At 36.9% G+C, this 20,517-nt stretch overlaps 1 protein-coding gene across 5 annotated transcripts in view; it reads right to left on the bottom strand.

The window, feature by feature from the left end:
* The window catches only part of LOC149302382 (regulating synaptic membrane exocytosis protein 1-like), a 179,831-nt gene that overhangs the window by 34,634 nt on the left and 124,680 nt on the right, over window positions 1-20,517 (bottom strand). For 3 of the 5 annotated variants that reach the window (XM_089482490.1, XM_089482491.1, XM_089482492.1), the window contains one exon: window positions 18,246-18,352. In XM_089482490.1, the coding sequence (XP_089338616.1) occupies window positions 18,246-18,352 (107 nt within the window). Of the gene's footprint in view, window positions 1-4,033; window positions 4,147-13,413; window positions 13,444-18,245; window positions 18,353-20,517 lie in introns of all 5 variants that reach the window. The other 2 variants (XM_089482487.1, XM_089482488.1) reach the window with 2 other exon arrangements.

Below are 20,517 nucleotides of genomic sequence, written 5' to 3'. Positions count from 1 at the left end.
TCCCTTGGAAACTTAACCAGTCTACATTTCAGTACAATGTTTTTAGATCAATTGACAATCCACATTGGATGGAACTGTGTTAACTTTACAATGTGTTCTATGTTTACTTGGGCCAACAACTTATATTAATGAGATTAATTTTTTATACAAACCATTTTGTATTTCTAGCCGCTACTGCCCAAACATTAAGATTTAAAAGTAAATTACATGTGATATTGTGGCTAGTGTTCTAATAATGCAATCGATCTGAGCCAATGACCACAAAATAAGCTAATTTTTATTTTATTTAATTCTTCGGGACCTAATACTGTCAAACATACTGAGGGAATTCTCAAAGGTTTGAGATGTTTACATAAAAATTAGTATGTAACTAACAAAAGGGAAACAATGACAAACTACTAGTCTAACTGGGTAACAGAAAAAGGAATAAAAATACGCACATATGTTTAAACCACACGCTGTGTTACCGCTCATCACATTCATTTTTATGGCACACGACGGTAACCGATGTCTGGATTCATTATCATCTTGAATTACAGTATTTTATGAAGTACTTTACAAATTAATTAGACAATGTATTTTTGTCCCCCATTACATGTTACAAATTAACCAAGAACAATGCACTTCACAGAAAACCTTCATGTCAATAGAAAATACAGTATAGTCTAAGTTTACACCGCAGTATACACATTTGTCAACAGACTTAAATCTTTTGTTTTTAGACAAGGTTCTGTTTGGGCAACACTAACATTAATTGTGCATATTAAGCAAATAAACTTCAGCAGTTCTGTTTGTTTTATCACTTCCTATAAAGGAAAAATCACATAAAATAAAAAAACCTTTTAGTTTTTATGGCTTGTTGTAAGCTAAGGTGGACTGCTGTACATGCAGAAACAGCTTTTCCGTATTGGCATGGACAGTATTGTGTAAACCTTGGTGTTGCTGCAGACAATATATTAATATATTAATAGAGATTGGACATTGATATTTCCATAAAACTTCTTATGTTATTTCAGCGGACTGTTTTCAACAACTGATTTCATACTACTTGCTACTAAGAGAAATACAATAAACTCCAATATCACATAAGGTGCTTTTAGCCTATGTCCTGTCACCCCCTTCTGATATGCTAACAAATCTCTTTACCTTTCTTTCCAACTGCGTGTTCCCATGTCCATTTAACCATGCTACCGTCTCTCCCATCCTAAAGAAACCTTCTCTTGATCCCACATTCTCATCAAACTACCGTCCAGTTTCCCTTCTCCCATTGGTATCCAAACTCATAATTAACTAAGTTTCTCTCCACAAAATCTCTGCTTGATCCTCTACAATTTGGTTTCCATCCACAGCATTCCACCGGGACCACACTTACTCAAACTACTACTGACTTCCCACTTAAACAAAAGGCCACTTCTTGCAACTTATACTCTTGGAGTATACCTCTCTGCAACCTTTGACACTGCTGACAACCATATCCTTCTACAAAGCTGTCATGCTAATGGCATCTGCGACACAGCCTCTTTCCTGGCTCAAATACTATTTCTCTGGCTGTGCTTTTAGTTTCTCATTTACTGGAACTTGCTCCTCCGCACCACTGCTATCTGTTGGTGTTCCTCAGGGTTCAGTTCTTTTGCCTCTACTCTTCTACATCTTTTCACTTGGACAACTCATATCTTTAAATATACAGTATCTTGTAAATGAAGTACCATAAAAATTTAAGGTTCAGTTTTCTACCCCTGACATTATTTCCTAACCTCTACCAGCTACATATAATCACTTACTGAGAAAGAAAATAAAAAATGTCCCCAAAACCACAGAAAGACAATCATTTTTTTTCTTAATTGCCCCTAGGAAGGAGAGACACAAAAAAATAAAATTTTGTGTAATGCTGTGTAATGCTGACATATCACATATATGTTGTTTCTATGTGCTCGGCAGAAGTGGGAGATACATGTTTTATGTTTTTAAAAAAATGTTTTTTTATTAATCATTGACAGGGCATGTTTACAGCATGTGATGTTAAATTCAAAATAAGCAATAAAGGCTCACATTCATCAAATTTGGCATAAAATCATTATAATCTGCCAAATTCAGAATGAAAATTGACATTTGTAGCAACCAATCAGACAGCAATATGGGTTGGGATGCTGAGAAAACAAGTAGCTATACTTTACTTTGAATATACATATGTCTGATCGATCATGAACCAGCCATTTATCATAATAAAACATAAGAGAAGAAAACATTGCTGATGCTGCTAAAAACTCAAAACACATCTATACCCTTAGTATGTTTGAAATAGAAAGGTATAGACTTGGAAATGTCTTAAGGTGGTAGGGTGGCCCCACGTGTTTACATAGAGCCACCAGTGTTTGAATATGATGCGCTCTTCCTTATGTAAAGCCGATTTAATCCAATCCATCCTAAAAATATAGTGAAACCAAGAAAGAGCAATTTCCACACTTGGGGGTGTTTGGTGTATCGACTGAAATAAAGCTGTTTTTCCTGTTGCCAATAAAATCAGGAGAAGGGTTTTTCTTTTGCGGTAACATAGCATGTTTCATGGCGAAAGCATGTTAAGAGTTGTGGTTGCATAGGCAAAGAGCTGGGACCAGAACAATTGGATATGCAGACAAGGCCAGACTCCGTGCATCAGATCTGCCAATGAAGCTGAGTGTTTAGGACACTTGCCATCTGTGCTGGCACCAATATAAGCCCTCATCTTAGGTGTAAGATATGCTTTGTGGAGCAGTTTGAAGCACTTTTCTGTGTATGCTCTAGACACCAAGATCTGTATTGCCTGGTTTGCGACCTCCAGGTGTCAATGTCAATGCTCAGGAGGAGCATGAGATTATTTATTTTTGGGGTTTTATTTATTGTTCCAGGTAGAATCTCAAAACATGCTTTACATGTGAAAAAAGTAGAGCAAAAAACCCTCAATATTGTAAGGTAAGGGAGTATTTAGTCTTTTGGGGTTAAATCTAAATAAATATTTTACAGTGCCTCCAATGAGACATGGTCCCAGGGAAGTTATCTGTCAAAATTCAAAGTTTGAAAACTGAAATGCCCATATTCCAGTTTTAAACACGCAACATGTCATACCCAGGCATGTGGGATATTGCAATTTTTTGGGGTGCTGCTGAATAGAAAGCAAGAACTCTTTATGGACCCAAGAAAGTGATCTGTCAAAATTCCAAGTTCAAAATGGAATTGTTCCAATTTTGGCTCACAATGTCCGAAAAGCATAAGATACCTATGCATGTGGGATGTTGCTGTACTCTGTGGGGTGTTGCTGTACTCTGGGGATGTTGCTGAATACAAAACAAGAGTTGTTTCTCTACTTGCACATGTCATAGGAAAGAAATCAACTGAAATACTGCAATGTGTTTGCAAAAAAATGTAAAAAACTAAATTTTACTGCAATGTTTGGCACAGACACACTTCACTATCTGAAAGGACAAACCTGGATTTGGCAGCATGCCAGGAGTATTCTAACTATTGGAATGCATAGTACCAGCTGTAAAGTTTGGTGGAGGAGGAATAATTGTCGGGGGGTGATTTCAGGTTTTGGACTAGGTCCCCTAGTTCTAGTGAAAGGCATACAAGTTGGGGGAAGACCTTTTCCTGCTCCAGAATGACTGTGCCCATGTGCACAAAACAAGGTCCATAAATACATGGTTTGTTGAGTTCGATGGGGAGGAACCCCCGGGGTCCTGACCTTAACCCTACTGAACACCTTTGGCATGAATTAGAATGCCGATTGGGAGCTATGCCTTCTTGTCCATCATCAGTGCCTGACTTCATTTAGCTAATTGGTGCTAATTCCCACAGACACAATCTAAAATCTTGAAATGCATTAAGAATACAAAGTAATTTGATAAGCATTGGTAGGGGTTGATTAGGACACTGTCCCTTTAACAATGCATCTAGAAAAAGGTTTGACGGTTACTAAAGTGTGTTACACTGAAAGCAAAATCTTCTCAGCATACATTTGATTATTAGCATTAACGTAAATTACAATGTATAAAATTACCTTAGAATATTGCTCTCGCTCAAGCTCCTGACTGGAACTAGATCCAATTGTCTGCCTCTGTCTTTGTACTTTTATTTTCACCTGCCTTGATCGTTCATCCATGAATAAATTCCCTGTAAAGGGTATAAAGAACATATTATAAATAAATGCGCGCACACACACACAAGTTTTGTCTTTTTTTGATATTCTGAATTATCTACATATCTGTGTGCCATATCTTAACGAGAAAGCTATGCACTTTGTGAGTGAGCACCTAACTAGACCATCACCTTACTAGTGAATAGTATGTAAGCATTAATATAGTAAATAGACACTAGCATCCATCTTGTATTTTCAAAGCAGCACCTCAGTGCTTTTAGTAATGTGAAAAAGTATTTGCCCCTTCTCACATGTCTTGCAAAGTGAATTAGGCTAAAAGGTCTCTAAAAAGCACAAAAAGATGCCACAATCTAAGTATATGAAAGAGCAGATGAAAAACAAACTCAATTACATCTATCAGTCTAAAAGGGGTTGGGGCTCCAGCAAACAACACTGAGGGCCATTATCTACAAATGAGAAACTTGGAACAGTGGTGAGTGTGGCTGGCCTACCAAAATTCTCCAAGAGTGCATCAACGACTCATCCAGGAGGTCACGCAAGAACCCAGACTAACACGTAAAGAACTGCAGGCCTCACTTGCCTCAGTTATGGTCAGTGTTCACCATTCCTCCACAACGATGTTGATGTCATTGCCAGTTATCTCAAACATTTGATTGCAGCTGTTGCTGCCAAAGGTGGCCCAACCAGTTATGGGGGGCAATTACTTGTTCACATGGGTGATACAGGTTTTGATTAACTGTTAACCTTTAATAAATGAAATTATCGTTTAAAAGCTGGATTTTTTGTTTACTTATGTTGTCTTATATTCAAATTAGTTAGATGATCTGAAACATGTAAATGTGACAAATACGCAAAAACCCTCAACCTCTGTAGAACCTGAGAGTGTTTACGAGACTGTAAAATCAGGCCTATTATCTCAAAAAGTTAATTGAATTTGAAAACTGGTTCAATATCAGTTTGCTGCCACAAACATCAAGAGGGGACAGGTGAAGAGATGTATGCAAACTGCAAAGCTTGCAAAAGAGAAATTGTTAATTTAAGAGGTGCATAGTCTGTATACAATATCCATCGGTGTCAATATATGTATACTTTAGCATTCTTAGATTATTTTTTTTGTTTACTTTTAACACTTGACCTTAAATGTTGTCATGTTTATATTGTCTATATTTTCACTATGCTTTTTTGCAACAGTGCTACAGAATTTGCTGGCACCATATAAATAAATGTAATGTAATATGATATTGATACAAAAAAGACAGTATTCCATTTTAAATGTAATATAGTGAGAAATAAGGGTCAGCATATGCATAAATACTGTGTCTATGTATCTATATCTATATCTATATATATATATATATATATATATATATAATGTGTTTAGCTTAATTGGGTCTTTAAGAAGAGATCACTCTTATACCAAATACTTATGTTGTTTGTATATATATTGATAGGGGATAAGGCATAAATTAATATTGCATATATAGAATATGTACTTTAAGGGGTTTGAGGTTGATTTTCCTCTTGGAAAACTCTTTTGGTTAGAATGATCCACCAAGATCCACAAGGAAAAGGTTGTAGGATATGATATGCCCTCTTTGGATTTGCAGTGTCTCTTACATACTTAATGTAAAATGAAAAAAAGACGAAATTGTCAAAATATGCCAAATATGAATTAAAAATAGGGTATGAATAAAAGGTAACAGGGATAAACACAAAAACAGTGGTGATATTCATCTGAAATGAGTGTTTCCACTGGCATACAAACTGGAGCCCAGTTGGCTAGGATTTAAAATGCATGGCTCCATCACTAAAGCCGCACATATTACAAAAATTAAGAATTTGGGAAAAAGTGTTGGCGTAAATGGAACGACATCCATTGTTGCATTTCATTTAATCCAGGTTTGTGTACATCATTTGATCCAGTATCTAGGTTCTTTAGGAGCGAGCAGCAGATTTACTGAAGTGGCAGCAGATTTACATATATCATTTTCAGAGGCGTATATAGGGTATGGAAGCTATGGCACGTGCCATGGGCGCCATCTCAAGGGGGGCGCAGGTGAACGGCTTTTAAATGCCGTTTTTTTTTTGTTTTGTTTTTTATGCGGAGGAGAGACAGGGGCGCCTAGCAACCGCTCGGCGCCCCTCATTCTCCTCCACGAGCCCTCTACCCCTGTCCCGGCATTTCATGCAGAGCGCCGCAATATGCCGGCATATTGCGGCAATCAGCAGTGAAGCAGCGGGCACCAGCGTTTAAAAGCCGCTCGCTGGTGCCCGCTGCTTCACTGCTGGGCGCCGAAATATGACATCATATTACGGCGCTCAGCAGTGAAGCAGCGGGCACCAGCGAGCTGTGCAGGAAGACAGCAGCATCGTGCTCCCGTCGCTGGACTTCAAGGTGAGAGATGGGGGGGGGATATATAGTGGGTAAGGGGGGGAGGATATATAGTGGGTAAGGGGGGGAGGATATATAGTGGGTAAGGGGGGGAGGATATATAGTGGGTAGGGGGGGAGGATATATAGTGGGTAGGGGGGGAGAGGATATATAGTGGGTAGGGGGAGAGGATATATAGTGGGTAGGGGAGGGAGAGGGGTTAGAAAGTGATAAGGGAGGGAGAGGGGGGTAGAAAGTGATAGGGGAGGGAGAGGGGGTAGAAAGTGATAGGGGAGGGAGAGGGGGTAGAAAGTGATAGGGGAGGGAGAGGGGGTAGATATAAGTAAAGAGTGCATTAATGTGTGGATGCATTGAGCGAATGAGAGAGAGCATGAGTTAATATGTGAATGTATTGTCTGAATGAGGGAGAGCATGAGTTAATGTGTGGATGAGTTGTCTGAATGAGGGAGAGCATGAGTTAATGTGTGGATGAATTGTCTGGATGAGGGAGAGCATGAGTTAATGTGTGGATGCATTGAGAGCATGAGTTAATGTGTGGATGAATTGTCTGAATGAGGGAGAGCATGAGTTAATGTGTGGATGCATTGAGTGAATGAGGGAGAGCATGAGTTAATGTGTGGATGAGTTGTCTGAATTAAAGTGTGAATTAGTGAGTGACTGTAAAAGTGTTTGTGTATCATAGATCTATAATTGTGGAAGGGCAAAGATGGCACTAGCAGGAGGTTTGAGCCTTGGGGACCAAGATGGCACAGGCAGGGTGTATATGGGACAAAGATGGTACTGGCCGGACTGTTTGGGGACAAAGTTGGCTTGTGCTGGGCTATTTGGGGACAAAGATTGCAAATCTTATGTGTGTAATCTGGGTGCTGGTCAGGTTCTATGTGGGCAGTGTGGACGCCAGGGCTGACTTTGGGGTGTGCAACCTGTGATCTATGCCTGTAATTTAGGGGGTTTTAAATATACCTTTAATGTCGTGTTTTTATGTGAATTCCAATTGATCTATACCTGCAAAGCTGGGTTTTTGTGTTATTCTGTAGATCCATATATGCTATGCTATGTTTCCATACATTATTTATGTGTACCTGCAAATACAGGGTTAATATGTCTTATTCAGTTGATCTATACCTGCGATGCTATGTTTCATATATTTATTGTATACCTGCAAATACAGGACTTGTATGTCTGATTCTGTTTATTTGATATATACCTTCAGTGCTGAGATCACAAGTGAATTTCAGTTGATCTGGGTTTGTGTGTTGATCTATACCCGCTATCAGCAGCAGGGACTAATATTTATATATATATATGGGCAGCAGGGGCTAGTAAATGGGTTTTAGATATTTGGACAGGGGCGCAATTTCAGTGCTTGCCATAGGCGCTATGAATACACACACACAATTAAAAAGTTCTTGAGTTCTGTGGGTTTTTTGCATACTTCTGGATCAACAGCAGGATTGATCTTTATGGGCTTTCATCTTTTTTAATCCTAAATCCAGAGGCGTATCAACCGAAAATAGTGCCTATGGCAAGCACTGAAATTGCGCCCCTGTCCAAATATCTAAAACCCATTTATTAGCCCCTGCTGCCCATATATATATATAAATATTAGTCCCTGCTGCCGATATATATATATAAATATAAAAAAAAAAAAATATATATATATATATAAATATTAGACCCTGCTGCCGATAGCAGGTATACATCAACACACAAACCCAGATCAATTGAAATTCACTTGTGATCTCAGCACTGAAGGTATATATCAAATAAACAGAATCAGACATACAAATGCTATATTTGCAGGTATACAATAATAATATATCAAACGTAGCATCGCAGGTATAGATCAAATAAATACATGGAAACAGCATTGCAGGTATTAATCAACTGAATAAGACATATTAACCCTGTATTTGCATGTATACATAAATAATGTATGGAAACATAGCATAGCAGATATGGATCTACAGAATAACACAAAAACCCAGCTTTGCAGGTATAGATCAATTGGAATTCACATAAAAACACAGCATTAAAAGGCATATTTAAAACCCCCTAAATTACAGGCATAGATCACAGGTTGCACACCCCAAAGCCAGCCCTGGCGTCCACACTGCCCGCATAGAACCTGACCAGCACCCAAATTACACACACATAAGATTTGCCATCTTTTTCCCCAAATAGCCCAGCACAAGTCAACTTTGTCCCCAAACAATCTGGCCTGTGCCATCTTTGTCCCATATACACCCTGCCTGTGCCATCTTGGTCCCCAAGGCTCAAACCTCCTGCTAGTGCCATCTTTGCCCTTCAACAAGTATACATCTATGATACACACAAACACTTTTACAGTCACTCACTAATTCATACTTTCATTCAGACAACTCATCCACACATTAACTCATGCTCTCCCTCATTCAGACAATTCATCCACACATTAACTCATGCTCTCCCTCATTCAGACAATTCATCCACACATTAACTCATGCGCTCCCTCATTCAGACAATTCATCCACACATTAACTCATGCTCTCCCTCATTCAGACAATTCATCCACACATTAAGTCATGCTCTCCCTCATTCAGACAATTCATCCACACATTAAGTCATGCTCTCCCTCATTCAGACAATTCATCCACACATTAACTCATGCTCTCCCTCATTCAGACAATTCATCCACACATTAACTCATGCTCTCCCTCATTCACTCATGCACACATTAATCCACTCTTTACTTATATCACTTTTTAACCCCTCTCCCTCCCTTATCACTCCCTTACCCCTCTCCCCCCCTTATCACTCTCTAACCCCTCTCCCTCCCTTATCACTCTCTAACCCCTCTCCTTCCCTTATCACTCTCTAACCCCTCTCCCTCCCTTATCACTCTCTAACCCCTCTCCCTCCCTTATCACTCTCTAACCCCCTCTTCTTCCCTTATCACTCCCTAACCCCTCTCCCTCCCTTATCACTCCCTAACCCCTTCTTGCTCTGCTGTGGTGCCCGCTGCTTCACTGCTGAGCGCCTTAATATGACGTCATATTTCAGCGTTCAGCACTGAAGCAGCGGGCACCAGCGAGTGGCTTTTAAACGCTGTCTTTTTATTTTTTTTGATGCGGAGGGGAGAGAGAGGGGCGCCTCGTGGAGGAGAATGAGGGGCGGCGAGCGGTTGCTAGGCGCCACTCTCTCTCCTCCACATCAAAAAAGAAAAAAAAAGACGCCGTTTGAAAGCCGCTCACTGGCGCCCCTTTCAAATGGCGCCTATGGCAGGAGCCATAGGTGCCATACCCTAGATACGCCTCTGCCTAAATCATTAAGTTTTTACAGTAGTTAAAAAGGGCAATTTTCTTACTAACAGAATTCATCTTTAATGGACCAACTTGAAAACAATCTAAGATTTTGCAAAATTGTAGGGCCTTTAAGTTACCTAAAAGCATGTTTTTAAATTAATTGAATCTTACAACATTTTGTTTTGATTATTGAGATGTATATTTAATGATGCTGTTACATTTATTTGATAAAACAGTACAGTGTCAAATAAAAATCCAGTCTGTACAAAAAAAAATAAACATTAACAAGAGGGGAAAAATCCCATAATTTACTGCATTTAATATTCTTACATGGCAAGAAAATATTTTTAGGCTACAAGGTAGTTTAACCTTTCAATGGCATATGGCTGCTTTCATCATATTGTAAATAGGTAACAATGGTAGAAAGTAATAAACAGAGCGGAATGAAACAGAGATATAGATATATCTTATGCTCTGTCTTTATTTTTTAAAACCCAAATTGCTTAAAGGTACAGTATTATCATTGTTATTAAAAGGAGTCCAATGTGGGAAAAAAGTGTTGTTGTTTTTTTTTTCTTTGAGCATAATATACAGTGCTGTATAGAGTAATGTAGGTTATGTAGATTTTATTTCAATTTGTCTGATATTTTGGGTGACTTCTTTATGGTGGTGCTGATAAAGTTAGTTTCTCTATAGACTTCAATAGGCTGGGTGATTAGAATTAAATATTATATGATTTACCGCAAGGCAGTAGTTTGTCTCGTACAGTGGGCTAAGATAACAGAGCTGCAACACAAACACATTGCTAATATGATGCTATCTGAAAATGCAAAAACTAAAACCATTTTAATGATGAGGGAAGTTCTCCCTTAAAAGCCATATTTAATTATCAGGCACAGACACTTGAAATAAACAGAATCTTATCTCAAATCTGCACCCACCACTCATCAATTACCCATTAGTTTCTATAAAACTACACAACAGGAACACTTAATTAGATAGAGATGTAAACCTGGAGTTGCTAGATTCATTAACATGCTTACAGACTTAAGCCCTTTCTGTGCAAGCTTGATCTCAAATCCATTTTTTTTTGTAGGATGCCATCACTGACGAAACACAATCTGGGTGACTGAGTGTGAGTTCAAAGTGACGCATCCTTCTGTTTAGCTGAAAAACACTTTTAAAATATCAGTAGTTGGTTGTTTAGCTGGCATTGGTTGGCATGTCTATTAATTGTTCTATGTTTTTATCTGGTGTGCATTGGATGACTATTAAGTGACATGTCCTGTTACATATGCAATAAGTGAATACAAAAGGCATGGAAGAATTGTGCAGCATGGAAAAAAAATTTGAATGTATAAATTGCATAATCTAACACTGTTTAATATAGGGATGCCACATTTTACCAAACGGTTTCATGGACCCACTGTGAGAGTCAAGCCTGGTGGTGTGGTCACGGGTATGGCTATGGGTGTGGTTTCACTGGTGACAGCTGATATGTTTGGTTTAGTAGAGCGAGAAAGGAGAGGGGAGAGAAAAAAGACAGAAGAGTAAAGAGTCACTCAAGAAAGATAAAGAGTGAAACAAGAATAAGAAATGAGAGGAAAGATACACGAGAAAAGAGAGGACAAAAGAATGAGAAAGGGGTGAGGAGAGAGAAATGAGAGGAGAGAGAAAAAAAAAAGAAATAAGAGGACAAGAAAAATACACATAAGAAAAGTAAAAGGACAGTAGAGGAAAAGGGAAATTAGAGGAAAGGGAGAAGTAAGGAAATAAAAGAGAAAAGATAGAAACAAATAATAAAAGGGAGGGCAAAAAAAAACGAAAGATGAAGGAAAGGATTGAGGTGAGAGTGGGTGGAGAGATAAGTGAAGACAGAAAGCAGTAAAGAAAGGAGAGACAGCAGTGGAGAGGGGAGAGATGAGAAAAAAAGGAAGGAAGAGAGCACCATGAGAGAGCAGATTAGAGCAAAGACAGAGAGGAAAACCTTTTAACTGCCTGAGAGTGGTGACATTGACTACATCAGATAAATATAACACATAGCTATTTCTTTCCAGGGTCCTGCTATTGTGGCAGTTATCCACTTTCACTTGTCCAAAGGCTGTTCAGAATGATTCTGACTCACATGACCACTGGCCCAGCATTTTCAGGGACACAAAGTTATATCAGGGACCCTGGATTTCCCTCTTAATTCAGGGACTGTCTAGTTTTTTTTTTCAATATATCCATTTTTTATTAATCTTTTCAGTATAAAATTAATAATATTAAAGAAAGGGAAGAAAAAACAGTTTCCCAATAACAGGAAGAAAAGTCATACATTCTTAGATCTCAATGGTCGTATACAGGTTTGTATCATGATAAATGAATAAAATTATTTACTGTTTCATATACATTATTTAATTTCATAGAGTGATCTATTTAACATTCATTACATCGTATTTTTTTATGTTGTTATGAAGTATGAAAAAAAAAAGTTTCTCTATTTGATATTGATAATTAATTTGTTTTAAGATCTGTGGCCAATTTGGAGGTTCTTCTGATTTCCAGTTTCGTGCAATAAAAATTTTGGTTGCTGCTAACACACTAATAGCTAAACTCGAATTTGTGGGGTTTTTTACCGGCATATCTATATGAAATAAAAAAGATTGTGGATATAAAATCCAATCAAAACCAAAACAAAGTTTTTAATAGCTTCACAATTTCAAGCTTTAGGCTAGTAAGTTTGTCGCAGCTCCACCATATATGAGACATGGTTCCCAGTTCCAGCATTTATTAGAGGTGACTAAACATTTTGTGTAAAATGGTTGGTACATAATACAATCGGTGGAGGAGTTTAAAATATTGCTCTTCTTAGATTGCGCCAAGCTGAGGACCATGTCTCGACCGAATAAGAAATTCCTAAATCTGTCTCCCATTTCAGAATAGTTTTAGATTTCACTGGAACAAGATCCTGTTCTAACATTTTTCCAATTTTGGTAATAAGATTTTTCTTATGGTGTCCATCCAGAAATCTATCTAAGATGGTCAATAGGTTTAATGGATTAGATTTTGTAAAGCTTTTAATTCTTAAGTATGAAAAATATTCTTTACTTGGGAGAGCAAATTTAGATTGTCATTCTTTAAATGAATATAATTCTGAGGAAGGCCAAATGTCTGCTCTTTTTATAATCCCGTGATCTTTATATCAATATCTTTAATCAATAATTGAAATACAGCCCACGAGTCTTTTGATGCTGAATTTCTCTTATATTTGATAATATTATCCAAAATGTTTGTAATAATTGGGTTAAACTCTAGTTTAATAGTTAAATATTGTAAAACCAGCTGGTACACATTTGCTTATACCACACTACCATAGAGAAAGGACAGAGTGATTGTCCTTGTAAAGTTGTCTATGCTATGTAACATAATTAAAGTGATCAGCACGGACGATTGTGACACAAATGATGAGGACATGGTCTGTAAGCTAAGCTTGGACCTGGACCAGCTGCCAGTTTCGCTCTTCATCTTGCAAAAACCATCTAAGGCTGCCTACAGAACAACTCAACAATAGATTTAACTATATAAATATATATTTAGAAAAATTAATATATGAATATATTTACCTTTTGAAGATGTAATATAACCCTCTGGTTCTTCAATGATTTAATGCACAGGGTGATGAAAAAAAACAAAAGAAAGAAATCAGCAGAGTAAAAATCATACAAAATTTTGTCACACACGACAAAGTGAAATATTGCTCAGTATGTTGTAAGTGGAAAGTAACAAAAACATGGAAAAAATTGGATAAAGTACAATACTGAAAAGGAAGTAAACAAAGCATGAGGTTGTGGAGGATATATTAATGCTTTACAAGTTAAATGCAATCATCTATTCTGTTCTAGAATTTTCTTCAATTTTAGCAACATTTTTGGACACAAAAAATTAAAGATGTCAAACAAAAATTAAATATGTAGCATGCACCAGACAAGTATAAAGTTAGCAAGAATGGCCTTAGGTACTGAGCTGACATTATTGTATGTTAAGTTTGAGTGTAATTATATATCAGGCTACACATATTTATGAACCCCATGGACGAATGTTTTAAGCAAGTCATACATAAACCAGACAATAAATTCAAACAATGAAAAAATTTAGGAAACAGTAAGTATTCCGTTAACAGCCTGCTGTACGCTAGAATGGTATAAATTGACTCCTCAGCCTGTATTATTACAAGTCAGTGGCAGCCTAATTCTGAATACAATACATTTCAATATCCCCCAACATGTACCAAGATGTAAAATATGGATGTGTTTTATGTCATAGCTGACACAACAAGTTGATGTGTTAAGCCTCAGAAACATATAGATAGATTAAAAGGTAGACTTCAGGAGCTACTAAAAAGTAATCGTACACAAGTCTCGGAGCACACAAAATCACAGTTCCTGTTTACTGTTTGCTTAAAGATGAAGTTGTAAATGATAAGACAGCTGTAAAAATGAGGCAAAACAAGGGGCTCTCTATAGATTTATATTTTATTATAAATACACATATAGGAATGGACTGGGAATGAAAATCAGCCCTGGCACTTTAGGCACTGGTGCTGCCAATAAATGACAATAAAACTTTTATGTGTTTGCGTGTATCAGGTAGCCAATTAGCAGAGCATCCTATCTGCCTCATGAGTAGTAATCAGGAGGACTGTATTGAGCACCGGCCAACCAGCCATTTGCCTAGTGTGCGTGATGGTCGTTTGGGCCTGTATTTGTACTGTATACACATTGAATAGTTACTATATATCCCTCATACAAATCAGCTAGGTATTATCTCTAAAAATACTTATTACAGTAAGTTTCATTATCACTCAGTATTTGGTATGTGTTACGTTCCCGCCTTGGCTGTGTTCATTAAATCATTGAAGAGCTCTCTAGCGATGATATAAGATATATTTAATATATAAGTGTAATATAATATTTTAAAAGGTTCATCCCAAATGTAGAGTATTCTGATTTACAAGTAAGCCCTCAACCAATTAATGCTGTTGCACTACAGGGAAGGTTTTAATACATATTCATACGACAACTATCTATTACCATTAATGAACTGACTGGTAGATTGTAAGTCTTCGTTACATTACACAGACTAGTAATCACAAAAATATCTTATTAAAGCTGATTATTTATGTTTCTGGATTTGCTAAATTTCACACACAAAACACGGCAGAAGAATAGAAAATAAAATCAGTATTCCATAATAATTCAACCTATATACATATATATGAGTAGAGGAATGGTATAACGCACACGGACATGTAGAAGATGGTACTCACATGCATGCACACCTAACATGATTTGTGACATTTACTCATAAGCTAAAACTTTGATTTATTTTGCCGATTGCTTTTTTCATGGTGTGCTGCTTTGCGTTTATTTTGTTCCAAAGATGTGTCATCTACATTTGTATTTTTATATACTATGACATGTGCAGCCATTGACTACTGGAGTTCGGATATGTTAATCTTTGGAATACCTGAGAAAGAGCAGAAGATTTGAAAAAGTGAAAAAGCTAATGAAGTATGCAGATTTGGTGAGAGAGTGTCATCAATGATAAGAGCTAAACTAAGCAGCCAGTCTATGGGAGGTCCCATCCTTCCTCACAAAAACTATGGATTCTATTTACGAAAGGTAGTTGTGTTTCAGTGAGGTTCTTCTGTATAGAGAGCTTTGCTTGGCTTGTATAATGTATAGTTAAATTAGTAACATTTCTTCTACGTCTCCTTACACATTAACTTATGCATTATCCAGGGACAGCTCGGTCCTTCACAATGGAGAAACTTGATGAACATTGAAGTAATCAGGTTTAGTGAATAAACCTCTATGACTTTGAGTTATTTTAGTCTAGAATTATTGTTCCATAAAAAAGAAACCAATCACAATTATTAGCCTCATGTTTTAATTGTATTCATTTATCAATGAAATTAAACCAAAAACAAGAGTAATAAAAAGTAATAGTTTCACTAATTGTACAATGTACAGTCAGCGGTATTCTCTTTTTTTCTACGGTAACTAATTATTATATGTATGGACATAAATAACAATGGCAATGGAAACCAACTTTAACCGAAAAAGCTCAACAAGGGAAACAGAGGAATATACAATAAATAATTGTAATAAATGTGGGCGATGATTCCGCTCAAAGCATTGTACTGTCCTAGAACGATGCAAGATAACTTTTAAGCATTCATTCATGATTCACGAATGCACATTCCATGAGCCAGACATCAGCATGCACAAATTGCTTTACAATTAGATGGTTATTTTTACTGTTCTTAACCCAGACAGCCAATGCATAAAAGTCAGTTGACCATATGACCCAGATCTGTCTGATAGGGAGACTTTTCCCAGGCGCAGGAAAATAACAACTTCATTATAGAGTACACAGTGTTATCTTCTATCTGCATAATCAGCTGCAATAAAGAGGCAAATGTATTCATGTCACTCTTTAGCGCCTGCAGTGGGCAACAAATACAGATATAAACATTCTGAAAATGTTTCACGCTGTTCCTAGTCCTGTCACCGTTTTCACCTTTTACTCCTAAAAATCTACAGGAAATAAAAGTCAATTTTCAGAAATTGAATTGTGGTAAAGAGATAGTTAAAGAAGTGCTCGAATTTATTTAAGAAAAAAAAAAAAAAGAAAATTGCCTTTTTATATAGTTATATCAATGCCGAACTTAAGCAGCATTCAAAAAAAGAATGCAGACATTCTATCCACTAACCAATCCCTTCTGGCTTGGTTGTCAAATAGAAAACCATGAACTAAAATGATATTGTTATACAGTACACTGGACAGATAATATGTATTGCTGTACATAGCAGCTGGCGTAGGTATAGAAGCTGATGTATAGAAAGTGATGCAGTGCAATTATTGAAACACGCAATATGCAGTTCTTCTCAACAGTTTCAGACCACAATAGGAACTCTCTTATTAGCAAGCATGCCTAATGCTAAAATGTTTCCTACAAGTCCCATTAATTGTGAAACCTTGATACATTCTTGCCCGAGGAGAGGAATGTTGGGAGACTGAATCTGTTTACATGTCAAGGTTCTGACGCGTTTCTGTCTTCACATAATAACTCTTGCTTGATTTGTATACATTCTTACGTGCTTCCACTTTAACAACTGGTTTAAAATTAATGATGATAACTATCAGGCTCAGGCCGCTATGCAATGATTCAGCGTAGCATTGATTATATTTCGTCGTTACAGAAACTTATCAAAAAAACAGAACCGCGAGAACACGTTGTACCTGAAATGATCATGACAACAATCCATTATAGACACGCACTGTAGATGAAGGCAAACGACTATCATTTTACTGGTTGTGTTTACAGGGTGTAGGATACAGAACTATGGTCAAGTATAGAGTAAGGTCACTTACAATGTATTATTGTATGTTATTGTAATTTTAAAGTTGCTAGAGATAAACACATTGTAGTCTGTAGCAGACTGTAGCTATTTGGTTAAGTAATTAGGATCACCACATTAGCAGTAGGCTCGGACATCCTTATGCATTTTTATGAGTTTTAAGAGTAGGTTGTCATAGCGAATAACTGCATACTAAACCCTGATACAAGCATGAAAAACGTTATATACGGTGACCACCCACAACTATACTTCATCCTTAATCTCCAACAATACTTTTTCTTTATCAGAATCCAGTGTTACTTAATTCATTCCAGCTGTGACCCAACATAGGTTGCCAATAGCATGCAGATAACACTCATGTAAGCTCTAGGGTGCCAAATTAAGGTTTTGGAGACAATACGATTTGTGTGCATTTTTTTTTTCCCACAGCAATCTATCTCACAGTTACTTATTGCTACATATAATTCTGTAGTGACTGCAAAAAGCATTACAAGTCATTTTAAGATACCGCATTATAGCAACATAAACACAGAATCAGAATAATGATAAGGAATGTGTGAATATCGCAAGTAAAAATATAGAAAATTATTTAAATCCAGTCTTTCCTTCTACAGACAACTTTGTCTAGTATTTCTCATAATTCCCAAACACCCCAATACCTCTTTTGAAAATAGGGATTGCTTTGCTTCTGTATCAAATTCATAAAAAAAGATTTTTCTGACAATGTTTAACACTCTAAAATCAAATTAGACATTAATAAACACATAAAAAATACAAGAAATCTACCATATGCGATATTAAAATAGTAACGCCCACTGCATATATATTTAATATATATTTAATTTCTGGTATTGTTTCACAATAAGTCCCAAAATGAACTGAATTTAAGGAATACAATGAAACATCCACTTAATGAGATAACACATATAATTGATAAAACAATAATTCACCAAGCCACGCCACTTGAAAACTCAAGAAACAAACATATGCATGAAACAATGGTTTGCCAGTGTGGCTGTCACTTGAGCTACCTTGTTCTACACTGTTGCTTCTTACTGGAACCTGTGGAAGCTGCCTTCCCCTCCGACAGCTAAATGAAGACTCCACATTAGATGACTGGTTCCCAAGTTGATGGTTCCTGTAAAGTTCCACAAAGAAACAAAGTCACTACAGATTTTATTATGACTGTATAAACATTATAAAAGTCCATAATTACAATATTAAAGGGCAAATTGTAATGTTAAAAGGATACCATTCTAAATATTCTCTTCATGTGGATTTACTGCAGACTGGGTCAACACAGGAACTACTAGTGTCTTGAACATTATCACGCCCAACATTGTAGACCAAGTTTACAAAAAAAAAGGTGGGAGGGCAGTTGTTTTCACAGCCAATAGTTAACCTAGAGCATCTTGTATTGTAAAACAAGAACACATTTTTTGCTGAGCGTTGCCGTTTTTGAAGCTCTGTGCTCTGTTGCTATTGTTATGTAGGTTGCTTCTAGTAAATATAATGATTTTGAACCATAAGAACATCCAGATCTCGCTGCCCCTTAGAATGGGTCAATGATTCGAATTGCGGCCACGTAATTAGTTTGATCAAAACAAATCATTTTGAGTAAGTGGGTATGAATTAAATGACTTCACCAGCTATATTTGTTATTTAATGGCATTGTTGATATTGTAAAAGGTTGCATGCTTGCACTTTTGACCGTTACTAACAATATTCCTTATCTCTTATTGTATGTATTCCGCATTCTTTATAGGTGGCATCTGTTTCATAATTCTCTACACGCAAAATGATATATAACTAGATTAGTCACAAAGAAAGTAGACGGCAAACAAATGTTCCTTCAGATATTTAATTCAGGAAACAGCGGGAAAGCAGCATGCCAAACACCCGGCGGAGTGAAACGCCTTACACGCGTAGTAAAAGTGCGAATTAAGAACTTGCCATAAGCCCAAAACGCGCAAAAGGCATTATACTCCACCAGTTTTTTGTTATGCTGCTTTTCCATTGTTGCCTAAATGAAATAAATCTTTGAATAAACATTTGTTTGCCGTCTACTTTATTTTATTCTTTAACATTTAATATTTATTCTAATTTTCATGTTACAATACATAACGTGGACATAGTAAACAGAATTTTTACAGATCAAAATCATGCATACATGGCATGTTTAAACAGACATGTCCAATTTATAACTTCACTGTCTCATTGATCTGTATAGGAGTAACTCCAGTTTCAATAAAACATATGATACATCCATTCTAATATTCACACCATTCATACTGGGAGTAGAAGAGTTCTAATCCAGATTGATCGTGTCATGGGGAGTCACGTTGGGGGAAAGCAGGTGTTGTTCGCCTGTCTAGATGGTTCGTAGTCCCCTTACGTCCCTTTATCTCTCATATTAGTCTTGAGCCTTGGTTCCTTAACTTGAGGCTAGGTAGGAACATCTGTTATTCTGTGCCCAGATATCCCAAACCTCCTTAAAAGGTCTAGTTTCCCATCCCTAAAGTAGAACCCTTTTTCCATATTGTACTGATAATTTAATTGATTTGTCACTTCCCACAATTCCACCTCCGCCGTCTACTTTCTTTGTGAGGTACAGTCTGCCAAATTCTTTTCTCTTTGCTTTGCATGTTGATTGTGGTCCAGATGCCGTCGGCTGACCTCTTCCATTGTCAGTTTCCACATTGCTGTACTGACGATGTGCTGCATGCATTTGTTACTTGATAACTAGATTACGGTCTACATCTTTTATGCCACACCTACATGGGGGTACATTTTACAGACTACATGCTTTCTATTTTCTTAACCATATTTGTGCCTTAAATCCTAAAATATTTAATGACCCTTGAATCTTCAAAATATGTCTTCCATTTTTTTCATCCCTATATAAGCTATATATTATTTATCACATGGAATTGTGGGTTTGTATTACTCATGGCTTCTGATGTATACATTTCTTCTCAGAATCTTGTACAACTGTTGCGCATTTTAAATTCTTTACATCTTTGTAAAATGCAGTCCCCTTCCCTTACTGACGCTTTGCATTTCATCACATGTTCTGTCTGATCCTGACAACTTGATCTTGTTGCTTTCCTTTTTACAAAGTTTACTGTACATCAAGGTCCAATACATCACAATACTCAGCTTGAGGATGGAATCAAAAAGATTTGTGGTGTATTACATCAGTGGTCGGTGGTGCAATAGATTAACTTGTCATGTTAAGAAATACCACTCTGGAGTCGTGCTACTTCTTTCCATCTGTGATGTGTTTAGGCAAAGCAATAATTA

This window comes from Sceloporus occidentalis, unplaced genomic scaffold, assembly GCF_023333645.1.
Source record: "Sceloporus occidentalis isolate IW3139 unplaced genomic scaffold, rSceOcc1.0.p SCAF_19, whole genome shotgun sequence".
Classification (NCBI taxonomy): domain Eukaryota; kingdom Metazoa; phylum Chordata; class Lepidosauria; order Squamata; family Phrynosomatidae; genus Sceloporus; species Sceloporus occidentalis.
Note: the sequence above shows the minus strand (reverse complement) of the source record. Positions and strands in the feature narration are given on the sequence as shown.